The sequence below is a fragment of the Pristis pectinata genome, chromosome 17 (genome assembly GCF_009764475.1).
Source record: "Pristis pectinata isolate sPriPec2 chromosome 17, sPriPec2.1.pri, whole genome shotgun sequence".
Lineage (NCBI taxonomy): Eukaryota > Metazoa > Chordata > Chondrichthyes > Rhinopristiformes > Pristidae > Pristis > Pristis pectinata.
The window spans coordinates 33,623,111-33,635,652 of NC_067421.1; the positions used below are offsets into that span (position 1 = coordinate 33,623,111).

A 12,542-nucleotide genomic window follows, 5' to 3' on the forward strand; every position below is an offset into this window, starting at 1 on the left:
GTCAGCAGTATAATGCTCGTTGGCTAAGCACACAATACATGTCACAGGGCAAAGACTGTATTAGTAAACCAAAAATGGTTTGAATTCAATATTTTGTGGGTAGGCAGAGGGGAAAGTAGATGGACAACGGGCAGATCGTTCATATGGGTAGACTAATAATGATCATGGGGTAAATTGATCAGTGGACATAGGCTGGAGGGTGGATAGACTGAAGGACCGAGACAAATGAAAGTTTGAGCAGATAGTACGGATTGATAAACGGTTAGTTGATGGCATAACTCCAACGACAGACAGAAAACATATTACTGTATACCAAGTACCACTTTTTGATTGCATTGTATTTTCATTCCCAGAGAAAGAAAAATGCACCAACCAAATAAAATAGGAATTCCCAATTTAACGAGTATGATTCATTATAGCAAAAAATAGATTATAGCAGATTAAATAGTAGTTCTAGGAAACTGGGCTATGAGAATGACTGCAGTGCATGAGGTGGGTGGTTCGCACTTTTCAATGGTCCACTTAGCTTACACATAAATTGCTATAACTTTATCTCCTCATATATGTTGCTACAGTACATTTAACTTTAACCATTTTACGCTTTTTGCCACATCTATAACCTCACACATTGCGGTTATAAATGTGGCAATTACAGCATATTGCAGCTTATACTATTTGTACACACACATAAACCACTGAAATTACTCGTTTATATGCTAGTGCGTGAGGGGGAGGAGAGTCTTCGTGGATTCGTGTGATGTTACGGGGCATGGGGAGCTCCCAGCATGAATTCTACCATTCCTCTCCTCCCGTGCGTGAGATGGAGGTCCTGTCCAACTTTTCTCATCAATTATTCCCCCCCCCCCACCACCTGCGACCAAACCCCTTACCTTTATAATATTCCAAACAGGCTGCAGCGCTAATTGTAATACCTAAGAGAACACATCTGCACGCAAAATACTCAAACAGCTAAAAAATAATACTTCATCTACATTTTTTCCACACCCAAAATGATGATCATTTTATGGCTTTTTGGGTAGGAGCTAAGAAATGGAACTTTCTTTCAAGTGACTCTCCTAAGATATTAGTTACACAACTCTTACTCGTCCGGACATACTATACCTTATTGAACATGACCACAAATCTCCCCCACTGTTCGCCCGCCTTTCTGTTCATATTTTCTCACAAATGAGCCAAATTAAGCATCGTACAGAGTTTAGCAAAGTTTGGTTTGAATCTGGAAACTCCACATAGCAACAATTTGCTTTTCTGACTACGTAAAATGCAGTATTATTCGTTTTCTTCTAATTCATTTTAACATGTAAAAATCTTAATTGCTTCGAGCTTCGGTTTTGTAAGATCTTAGATGTTGAAATACTATTGCCCACTGCCATCGGGGAATCATCCCAAACGTTAACTTGTCTTTAAATACTTTCGTTGAGGAAATAATCACAATGAATTATACCAACGAATTATTGCGTTCTCCAATCCTTTCTGCAGAAGACCAAAGCAAATTTATTGGCGCAGTGTATGTGTTCAGACTGAACGGGGATCTATTAATCCAGTTTATTATACTGTCAGAAATTTTCCCGATAACGCTTTTCACGGCGAAATATCGGCGTATTAAAGGGTCACTTACAGTATGTGTTGAAAATTGGCTGAAAGACAGAAAGCAAATAATAGTGGTAGGTGAAAGCGATGCTTGAATCTGAAACAGAAACAGAAAATGCTGAAAGAACTCGGCCAGTCAAGCCACATCCGTGGGAAGAGAAACTGGTCAACGTTTGAGGAAGGATCCCTGACACCAAACGTTGACCGGCGTCTCTTTCCACAGATGCCGCTTGACTGTCTGAGGTCTTCCAGTGTATTCTGTTTTTGAGTAAGTGTTTTGTGAATGGTAGGCTGGTGTTCCCCTGGAGTTAGTGCTGGGAGCACTGCTTTTTAGACTTTGGTGGAGTCTCGAAGCTTATGAATAACACAAAGGACGGACGTGTGGTAAACTGTGAGGAAGGTAAGGATCGAAAGCAGTAAGACAGGCTCGGGCATGAACAGACAAATGGCAGGTGAAATTTGACACATAAAGTGTAAAGTGATGGAAACGAGGACAGTACAGACAAAATGCCTCGGTTCTAAATGGTATGCAGGGCCTGGGTTTCCATGTGCATAAATACTTGAAACTACAAGGGTGTGCAGAGAGGGTGATTAGCTAAGTATATGGGATCTTGGATAACATAAATAGAAATATAGTGTACAAAAACAGAGAACGTACGTTAAACTGGTAAAAAAAACACTGGTTAGGCCACACTGTTGTGTCTAATTCTAATTGCCAAACTTTAGGAAGGTTGTGAATGTCCCAGAGAGGTTTAGAGAAGATTCACTAGAATGGATCCGGCAGTAGGATTTCAGCAATGAGATAAGAATGGAAAAGATGGGTTTGTTGCCTTTGGAGCAAAGATTGAGAGGAGATTTCATAGCGATGTCCAGGATCAGGTACACGGAGGGAGGATGTTCCCATTAGCAGATAGTTCAAAAACTAAGGGACACAGACTAAAAATAAAACAGGCAAAGGTTACAAGGGGATGTGAGGAAATTATTTTCATTCAGAGAATATTTATGATTTACAATTCACTGTCTGTAAGAGTGGAAGGAACAGAATCACTTGATGCTTTCAAAGATAATCGGAGGGACATTTGATAGGAAAGAATTTGCATTGCTATGGGAAAGAGAAATATGGACTTGCACTACTAGGACCTGATGCAGACTCAATGGGGCTGAATGGCTTCCTTCAGCATCAAAATAAATCTATGATTCAGTTGTAGCAATGCTAAGAAAATATTGAATAATTCTAAAAGTGGGATTAAAAAAAGTTTGTGCATTAATTCTTTGATATATTTCAGTTTTAAATACAGTGCCAAATCTTTCTTGCAGTGTTAAAATTGAGCAGCCACTATTTAAACTTAGCAGGTCTTATTTTGGAAAGTCATGGAGTCATATAGCATGGAAACAGGCCCTTCAGCGCAACTGGTACAAGCCGACCAAGATGCTCATCCAAGCTAGTCCCATTTGGCTCATATCCTTATAAACCTTTCTATCCATTTACCTGTCCAACTGTCTTTTAAAAGTTATTATTGTACCTGCCTCAACCACTTCCTCTGGCAGCTCATTCCATGTATGTCCCACCCTCTGTATAAAAAAGTTGCCTCCTCAAGTTCTTATTAAATCTTTCCCCTCTCAGTTTAAATCTATGCCTTCTACTTCTTGATTCCCCAGCCCTGGGAAAAAGACTGAGTGCATTCACCCTATCTATGTCCCTCATGATGCCTCTATAAGATGACCCCTCAGTCTCCTACGCTCCAAGGAAAAAAGTCGTAACCTGTCCAACCTCTCCCTATAACTCTGGAGTCCTGGCAACATCCTTGTAAATCTTTTCTGCATTGATTGGCATTGCATACTGGGTGGCTGTCAATGCATCTTGGGGAGGATACCACTGTGTACTGGCCAGAAGTCATTGTATTTTGGGCTGCTTGCTTTGTACTTTAGAATGTTTGTACATTATGCAGTGAGGTTCCTGTCAATGCAGACTGGCTAGTTGTTCATTACAGAGTGGAATAATTATTATATATGGGTCTCTATAACACTGTACCTTGTATTACATGTCATTGTATGGTCAGCAATTTGTAATTACCCATGGAGTATCCTTAAACATAGATGAGATTAATATTCTATAATGTAATTATTTTCCATCGTGTTCATAGAATTAATTTCTCTTCTCAATTTCAGGTGCATTTCTCATTCCCTACACCTTAATGGCAATGTTTGGAGGGATTCCTCTGTTCTACATGGAGTTGGCATTGGGACAGTACCAAAGGACAGGAGTCATTCCTGTTTGGAAGAGGATATGCCCAATATTTAAAGGTGCACACATCATTATCGTATACAGCAGTAATTAATAAAAAAATCACAGCACAGCTCCTTGCATACAAACTAGTCACAAAGAAAGGAACATTCACTGGAATAACAAACCCCAAAAACTTGTCAACAACACTGAATACAGGAAACAAAGGTTCCATACATTCAAGCTCTGCATTTAGAGTTGTAGGCACAGGGACAGGCTCTTTGGCTCACTGAGTCCACACTGACCATCGGGTACTCTTTTACTCTAATACACTTTATTCTCCCCACATTCTCATCAACCTCCCCACCGATTCAACCACTCATTCTACACACTAGGGACAATTTACAGTGCCCAACTAGCTTACTAACCTGCACATCTTTAAGATGTATGAAGAACCTAGAGCACCTAAGAGGAAACCCACATGGAGACAGGGAGAACATGCAAACTCCACACGAACAGAGCTAGAGGTCAGGATTGAACCTGGGCCACTGGAACTGTGAGGCAATAGCTACTATGGGTTGGTGGGATGTGGTATGGTAACAGGGGTTCCTTTATTGTAATTAGGATAGCAAGGGCAAGCCCACCTCTTAATAACACTCGCTTGCCTTCTTTTGCCAAAGAGCAGTAAAGGATAAGAAACAGTACTGAATTTAAGCATGGTCACGGATGAAAAGCCAGATAGGCTTTGAATAGTGAAAATTAGGAAATGCTGGATGTGGGGATTAAAGATGGAAGCAAATGGCTCTGGATAACAACTTGAGAGCCATGATTCTACCCTGTTTAAATTCAAATGTCTAACATATACTGATTTTTCTTTAGGGGTTGGATACGCAATCTGTGTCATTTCTCTGTATGTCTCCTTCTATTACAACACCATCATATCATGGGCTCTCTACTATTTCTACTGTTCATTCACGGCCACCTTGCCATGGACTAACTGTGACAATTCTTGGAACACACCCAACTGTACCAACTACTTTGGCAAGAATAACGTCTCCTGGAATAACTTCTCCAAGTCTCCAGCTGAGGAGTTTTTTATGTAGGTGGCTTATGTCTAACCAGTTGCTTCAAAGGGCTAATCGAGTTGTTGAGTGGGGAGGAGGTGGTTGGGGGAGGAGGGATGCAACAGTAAGAAATGAAAGGTTGTTGTTTTTAATGGCTAGGGAATAAAATTTCCATATTTTATACTCCATGCTAACATGAAGCATTCACCCAAGTAATGGTAAAGAATGTTGTCAGGTTATGGATGGATCCTCACTACTGAGCATATTTCTGCTACTCAATATAAATGTTCACTAACCAATCAGAAGTGAGACATTGATTGATTTCATTGATCCCCAGTCAAAGGCTCCTAAAGCCAATTTTAGTGCTTGAACTGTTTTTATTTTGACAGGGATCAACTAACTGAGGACAAACTAGAAATCAACTTTGGACTGTAATGCTAAATACCATGTAGTGTAATTATGTCTCACCAATAATCTATAACAGGAACATGTTAATGTGCTGTGTTCTGGACAAAACTCAGTGGAGATGCGTTCTGTTGAACGAAACCACTAATGCCCACTAGGTGAATTGAAGCTGCAGTTTAAATGACAGCATTGTAGTGGCTATTTCCTACTTACTGCATGTGCAATGTGTCACTTCAGAGACTGTGCTTGAAGTCTATCTCTTGGGCACCATTTGGATTTATATTGCATTTTATCACATCCTTAGGATGTCCCAATAAGTTTCACTTCCAACGCAAAAATGATTTGCATTTTATTTATAATGCATTAATGTGCTCAGGACTTGTCAAAGCAATTTTACAGCCAACTGATTATTTCCTAGAGTGTTGTCACTGTCATCATGTAGACAAATGTGGCAGTGAATCTGAACAAAGTATGATATACAAATAGTGAACTGTTTTTGTCCATGGTCCCTGAGGGGTGAATGTTGTCCAGGGTAGTTGCATAACCTCATCACATGGTACCAGAGGATAGTCCAAAGCAACCTCAGCTGGCAGATGATATTGCATCTCACTCAAAAGGCAATACCACTGAGATTGTACCAACAACTTTCAGAAGTGTGTTGAAATTAGGACATGCTGGATGTGGGGATTAAAGATGGAAGCAAATGGCTCCAGATAACAACTTGAGAACTATGATTCTTCCCTGTCTAAATTCAAATGTCCAACATATATTGTTTTTTTTAGGGATTGGATACGCAATCTGCATCATTTCTCTGTACGTCATTACATGTGCTGAAAGCAGGTTGAGTCAGAAAAAACTTTGCTGCTGAACTGCCACTGGCAAATTAACTACTTTTGAAATGTGATTATTGTTCTATTTATATTGGCGCTGTATATTCTTTAGTTATCTTTCTCTTTTGTGTTTAGACGGAACGTTCTGGAGATTCATAAATCCCAGGGGCTACGTTATGTGGGTGTGATCCGCTGGCAGCTTCTTCTGTGTCTCTTTGTCATTTTTACGATTGTTTACTTCAGTCTCTGGAAGGGAGTTAAAACATCTGGAAAGGTTTGTTTCATGAGTCAAAACATCTGGAACCATATTTTTATAAAACATTATAATCCAGGATAACAAAATTAAATATAATGATAATCCTCAGTAATAGCTATTCTTAGCAGTCCAGAAAGTTTATAGGGAGGAGCATGTTACTGCTGATGGTGAAAGAGGGAGGCAGATGGTACATCAGTGTTTAAAGAGGGATGTATTACTGATTTCAGAATGGACCAAAATAAAACAGTAGGGGTGTATTATATTAATTGTACTTTAGGGAAGAATGGATTATAGAGATATATTATGACAGAAAAAAGTACGTTATAGAAAGGTTTCAACATGGTCTGTCTTTCCTTGCCTTACATCTATTACAGATAGTCTGGGTGACTGCTACACTACCCTATCTGGTGCTTTTTATCCTTTTGATAAGAGGAGCTACTTTACCTGGAGCATGGCGAGGTGTAGCCTTTTACCTCAAACCAAACTGGAAGAAGCTGTTAGACACAAATGTGAGTACAAATAACAAAAGGCCTCAGAAAATCTCTGAATTATTGAAATAATTATTCTAAGATAAAAGATTACTAAATTGAATAGTCGCTGAATATGGGCTCAGAGTTGGTAACACATATTCAGTATATGCCCATTGGTTACACTTTAGGTAGCACTCCAACTTTGAACTCATTGTTTATAATGTAGCCAGCACAAATTGCACTGTTGATTAACTGCTTGCTCCATCAGGGGTTCCAACAAGTTGCCAGCACAAATTAAAGCTAGCCTGTTCTGGATACAGTCTGCATCCCTTAAAGGTATGTTATGGGTTGAGTAGGTTTTAGCAGTCATGGAGCAAGCAAATCTTATTGGGAAACAGTGAAGAATGACAAAGCATGGAAGAGAGAAGGCTTGGAAGTTTAGAATGTTGCACTGAAGGTCTTGATGTAGATGGAGGAAAGTAGGAGAGATGTCCTGCATCCACCGTAGGACTGGAAGCTCTCCAGATAGCTATGGATAGCTCCCAGGTAACTCCAGGAATCTATCCTTGAGGACTTGGATCTAGTACCAGCATGGCATGGTCAGGATAAATGAATGTAGCTGGTTTACTAAGCAACTAAGCAGAAGGTCACTGGTTAGTCTTTTATGTAGTACTAGAGAGGTATCCTTTCTGTTATTTATTGTGTGCTCTGACATGAGGTAGACAGTGGTGTTGGCTGGAACGTTGCACTCCAACATGGAAATGCAGGGATCAACTTAGAAAGATATGCTAAATGATGTCATAATCTACTTGTTTTGCTTGGATTTTTATCCTTTAATATGTTCCCTTAAATCTAAATCTTTAACCAAACCTTTGGTCAACTACCTTAATGTTTTCTTCCATGGCTTGGAGATACTTTGGTTGATGATGATTTTGTGAAGTGTATAACTGCGTTAAGATGATTTCAGGATTCTTGCCTCCACTACTCCATCTCAAAATTTATTTCATGGATTGATCACCATGTGTGCCAAGGCTATCCTGATATCTGTCCAAAAGTTATATTTTGCAAGTTTGGACTGATTTAACTATCTGTCTAATGTCCTTCAACATCTTCACTTCTAAGACGTCTCCTATCCAGCTGAAAAACCAAAGCATATCAAATGCCTAACACCAATGGACAGTGATAGGTTACTTCTTTTTACCGTGACCATTTTCTTCTTACTTCAGCTCCCAGCATTGAACACAGTGTTCAAGCTCTCTGCAGAACTATATAGTTTGATTATGACTTAAACATTTTCTTAGCTTTGTTGATTGTTGTTCCTTATTTGCTGACTAAATTCAGAATTAGGTCCACCAAGATCCTAAGTGGGTTTCAACTTCACCCTTAAGTGTTTCTGCACATTCTTGAGTATGCAATTCAACCTTTTTATCTTTGTATGCACATACTTGTCTACAATGAGTTTTATTTTCTATTGTTTTTCTCACATATTTTTATAGTTCTTCTGTAGTTTATAAGCTGATTTCCTCGTCAAGGTTTACAATAAAAGATGGAACAATGAGTCATGAAGAGAGGGTGTATAGATCTGTAGCATACTTGTAGGTTATAAAGTGATAAAAGTAAAAAAAATAATAACCAGAGTGATTGATAAAATAAGGAGAGAAGTGAGAAAAATTGTATGGTTGGGGAAGATTAGAGGTGAGTAGAGAGAAAATAATCAAGCTATTTTTCTTTTAATGCTGTATTATGAATTCAGTTTCTACTTTTGTAATACCCCTGCCTTTCCTAATTTTCTAATAGAAGTGATTCAAGCTACAAAAAAAACCAAGAAGATTTATATAAATCAAAAGATATTGCTTTATCTTAATGCTAACGTGAAAAATATGGCCCCCTTTTTCCAGTTCTACTTTCTGAAGGTATGAAATTTTCCGAAGGTGACACTAGTTCTCTAGAGATCTCTTTAACTTGCTGAATGTTGCTGACAGCTCCTGGCATTGCTCATAACATCTGTGAAAATTTCACTTGGTAAAATATTCAAATTTAAAAACGTTTTTAAATTTGAAATACTGACCACCAAAATCTTTACAGTACCTCCACATGCAATAGTATAAGGAATCCTTCTTCAGTATTGGTATTCATTTCTCACAAATATTTTTATTTTTACAAAACTAAATGAAGCCTAATTGCACAATCTTATTTGGAAGGTATCATTTCATTACACGAATAACTGCTGCAATAGTACTCTTTCTCTCTCACACATTTATTATGTTCCTCATCCTTGCAGACAGCTGGGCTCTTTTATCCATTAGCCACAACCTTAGCTACAGACAAGTACTCATCCCTAGGTGGATGAGGCCTCTAAAAGGTAAATGAGTTTATTATTCCAACAGAACAAGAGAGAAGCCCTTGCAAATGTAAATCATAGATTGAAACACACATCTGGTTTATGTGCAGCCTTTATTCATGCATCTATTGCTTTGTGAGGACCATTTTTATAAAAGACATGCTTTCTGTAATTAAAGACTGCTACCTGAGAATTTTAATCCTTGGACAGTCTACAAATTATACAGGTGCTTAAAACATAACCTTGATGTCACTTAATTAACATTTCCAGTTAGTACTATCTATGTTTTTCAACTTTATGGAACCGCAAACCTCTATCATTTTCCTGGATTTCTGCCACAAAAATATTTTACTTTGTGAATATGACTCAAACTCTGACCATCTTAATCCTTAAATGGCACAATATGAGGATGTGTCCACCTGGACTATATGGCTGATTAATTGACGAATCAAAATTGACGGGACTTGCAATGATCCAAGAATAGGGGAAAGTTCCCTTCAATGGTCTCATGGCTGCAGTATTGATGCTTCCTGACTGGAAAACCCCTTGTCTGAATCTTATTTAGCAAAATCAGGAAATGTTCTTGCTTTTGTTCACTGGCCAGAACTGGTTCGGAGCTGAATATGAGCTGAATAAAGTGTGCAGGGCTGAATATCAGCTGTGAATAGGATCAGGTTTGGCTATAGTGCCTTTTGGTAATCTGCCAGCACTCACCATCTGGGCTCACATCTGAAAAATGGTTGCTGGGGAGGTCTTAGAGACCTGTTGATAATTATGAAACCATAGTGCAGCAACAAATAGCAACTTTATAGCTGAGTAGGGAAAAATACAGAGGAAAAGGAAGGAAATTTTCTTTAAGACTTTTAGACCTCTTTTATTTAAATTAGGAGCCTCCTCTACTGCCACATTGAGGCCAGGTGCAGGTTGGAGGAACAACATCTCATATTCCGCTTTGGGTGTCTCCAACCTGATGGCCTCAACATCGATTTCTCTAACTTCTGGTAACTCCACCCCTTCTTTTTCTTCCCACCCCCCCCCCACTCCTTTGTCTTCCCTTAGTCCCATGGCTCCCTTCCCCCATCTTGATGACCTGCCCATCTCCTCTCCTCTCCTCCCTTCCCCCATCCTTTATTCCATGGTCCACTGCCCTCTCCTACGGGATCCCTCCTTCTTCAGCCCTTTGCCTCTTCTACCTATCACCTCTCAGCTTATTACATTTTACCCCCCCTCCCCCACCCACCTACTGTCCCCCTCTCACCTGGACTCACCTATCACCTGAACTCACATATCACCTGCCTGCGTGTGCTCCACCTCCCACCTCCTCCACCTTCTATTCTGGCTTCTGCCCTCTTCCTTTCTGGTCCTGATGAAGGGTCTCAGCCTGAAATGTTGCCTGTTTATTTCCCTCCATAGATGCTGCCTGACCTGCTGAGTTCCTCCAGCACTTTTTGTGTATTGCTTCAGATTCCAGCATCTGCAGAATTTCTTGTGTCCGAGAATTACACAGTTGCCTGGCAGCTTAAATCTAGATAAGACATACAAGCTGAAGTGACAAATTATCCAGGACAAAAATGTTTGCTGGTTGGCAACAGTAAGCAGAAATTTCATTAAAGGCTATTGGTATTGGTATTGGTTTATTATTGTCACTTGTACCGTGGTACAGTGAAAAACTTGTCTTGCATACCGATTGTACAGGTCAATTCATTACACAGTGCAGTTACAATCCAAGCATGACGTAATACTCAACAAATTAGTCAGCTTCATGCAAGGCCAAGTAGACTTTAGGCTGAAGTCTCTCCAATATTAGATGTGATGAGCTATTCTTTGATCTGTACAGATAACATCTGATCCTCTTTTCTTTCCTTTAGGTCTGGGTGGATGCAGCTACACAGATTTTCTTCTCTATGGGCCCTGGATTTGGAGTGATCATGGCTTTAGCAAGTTACAACCAGTTCAACAATAACTGTTACCGGTAGGGCTATATAATAGTGTCCAAGGATTTTAAAATAATATTACACACTTTCCCAGCCTCTTAGCAATTACATGCACAGTATTGTTCAAAAAAGACTATGATGCTTCTGGGTATAATGCTTTAACTGTACCCAATTAGCTGATCTCATAGCCTGCAAATAAAGGAACTGTTCATTTCTAGTGTCAGAAACATGCCTGGGGCTAGGAGCACAACTCTGAGACTGGTGGATGCCTTGACCAGCCCCTTCCTTCCATCCCACCTACACTAATTACTGAAGATTTGGAGGGGTTGGATAGCCTGGACCATGAAAGCTGGTGGTGAGGTTTGGCAGTTCATATGTCCATCCTCTTTGAATATGGCATGAAAAGATAAGATATCTTTATTAGTCACATGTACATTGAAAAACACAATGAAATGCATCTTTCTGCGTAGTGTTCTGGGGGGCAGCCCGCAAGTGTTGCCATGCTTCCGGCACCAACATAGCATGCCCACAACTTCCTAACCCGTACGTCTTTGGAATGTGGGAGGAAACCGGAGCACCCGGAGGAAACCCACACAGACAAAAGAAAAGGAATTGATGATTTTTATGAGAATGCTCTGCAATTTCAGCTCCAGTTCTCTTAATATGAGGCTACACATCAGAATTTCAAGAAAACAGAAGCCAGGAGAGTGGGATTGGGGGCAGAGTACCTTTTGAATGCAGAAGGGTTGGCCAGAAGTATACTGCTTTTATCCTTTAATATCCTTCAATACTTGACTAAAATGAATGTTGAACTGCATGATTCCCATTGCCAGTTGCCGGGTTCCCAGCAGTCTTGATATGTTTATAGGTATCAGTCACTATGTATTGTTGTGGTAGCAGAGGAGACAACAAGCTCTACTTCTTTGTCAATCAGAATGTTAATAGATAACATATAGAAACATTTCCTAATGGGAGGAAATATCCTAACACAATGTGCCAAGCAATAGCGATCCTTTCCAGTTCGCTGTGCATATCAGATTTGCATTGAAATCAATGGATGGAAACTGATAGCACTGCTCCTAGATTTCCTTGACCCACACAGCCAACCAGTGATGATCCTTGCCTCATAAAATGACCCCCCTAGGATCAACAGCTTCATGTCATTAATATGTCAATTTGATTTTTTTTTCCTTACAGGGATGCAATTGTCACCAGTTTAGTGAACTGTCTCACTAGCTTTCTATCAGGTTTTGTCATTTTCACAGTGTTGGGATATATGGCGGAGATGCGCAATGTTGAAGTGGAGGATGTGGCAAAAGACAAAGGTATATGAATTTGATTTATTCTTTAATAAAGATCATCTCCATCAATAGTTGAAATCATGAAGGAAACTTGGAACAAAGTGAT

General features: G+C 39.6%; 1 protein-coding gene across 1 annotated transcript in view; it reads left to right on the forward strand.

The window, feature by feature from the left end:
* The window catches only part of slc6a4b (solute carrier family 6 member 4b), a 54,187-nt gene that overhangs the window by 24,464 nt on the left and 17,181 nt on the right, over positions 1–12,542 (forward strand). Inside the window, exons 4-9 of the mRNA XM_052031805.1 lie at positions 3,781–3,915; positions 4,715–4,934; positions 6,270–6,408; positions 6,765–6,899; positions 11,070–11,173; positions 12,333–12,460. Coding sequence (XP_051887765.1) covers positions 3,781–3,915; positions 4,715–4,934; positions 6,270–6,408; positions 6,765–6,899; positions 11,070–11,173; positions 12,333–12,460 — 861 coding nt within the window. The remainder of the gene's footprint in view (positions 1–3,780; positions 3,916–4,714; positions 4,935–6,269; positions 6,409–6,764; positions 6,900–11,069; positions 11,174–12,332; positions 12,461–12,542) is intronic.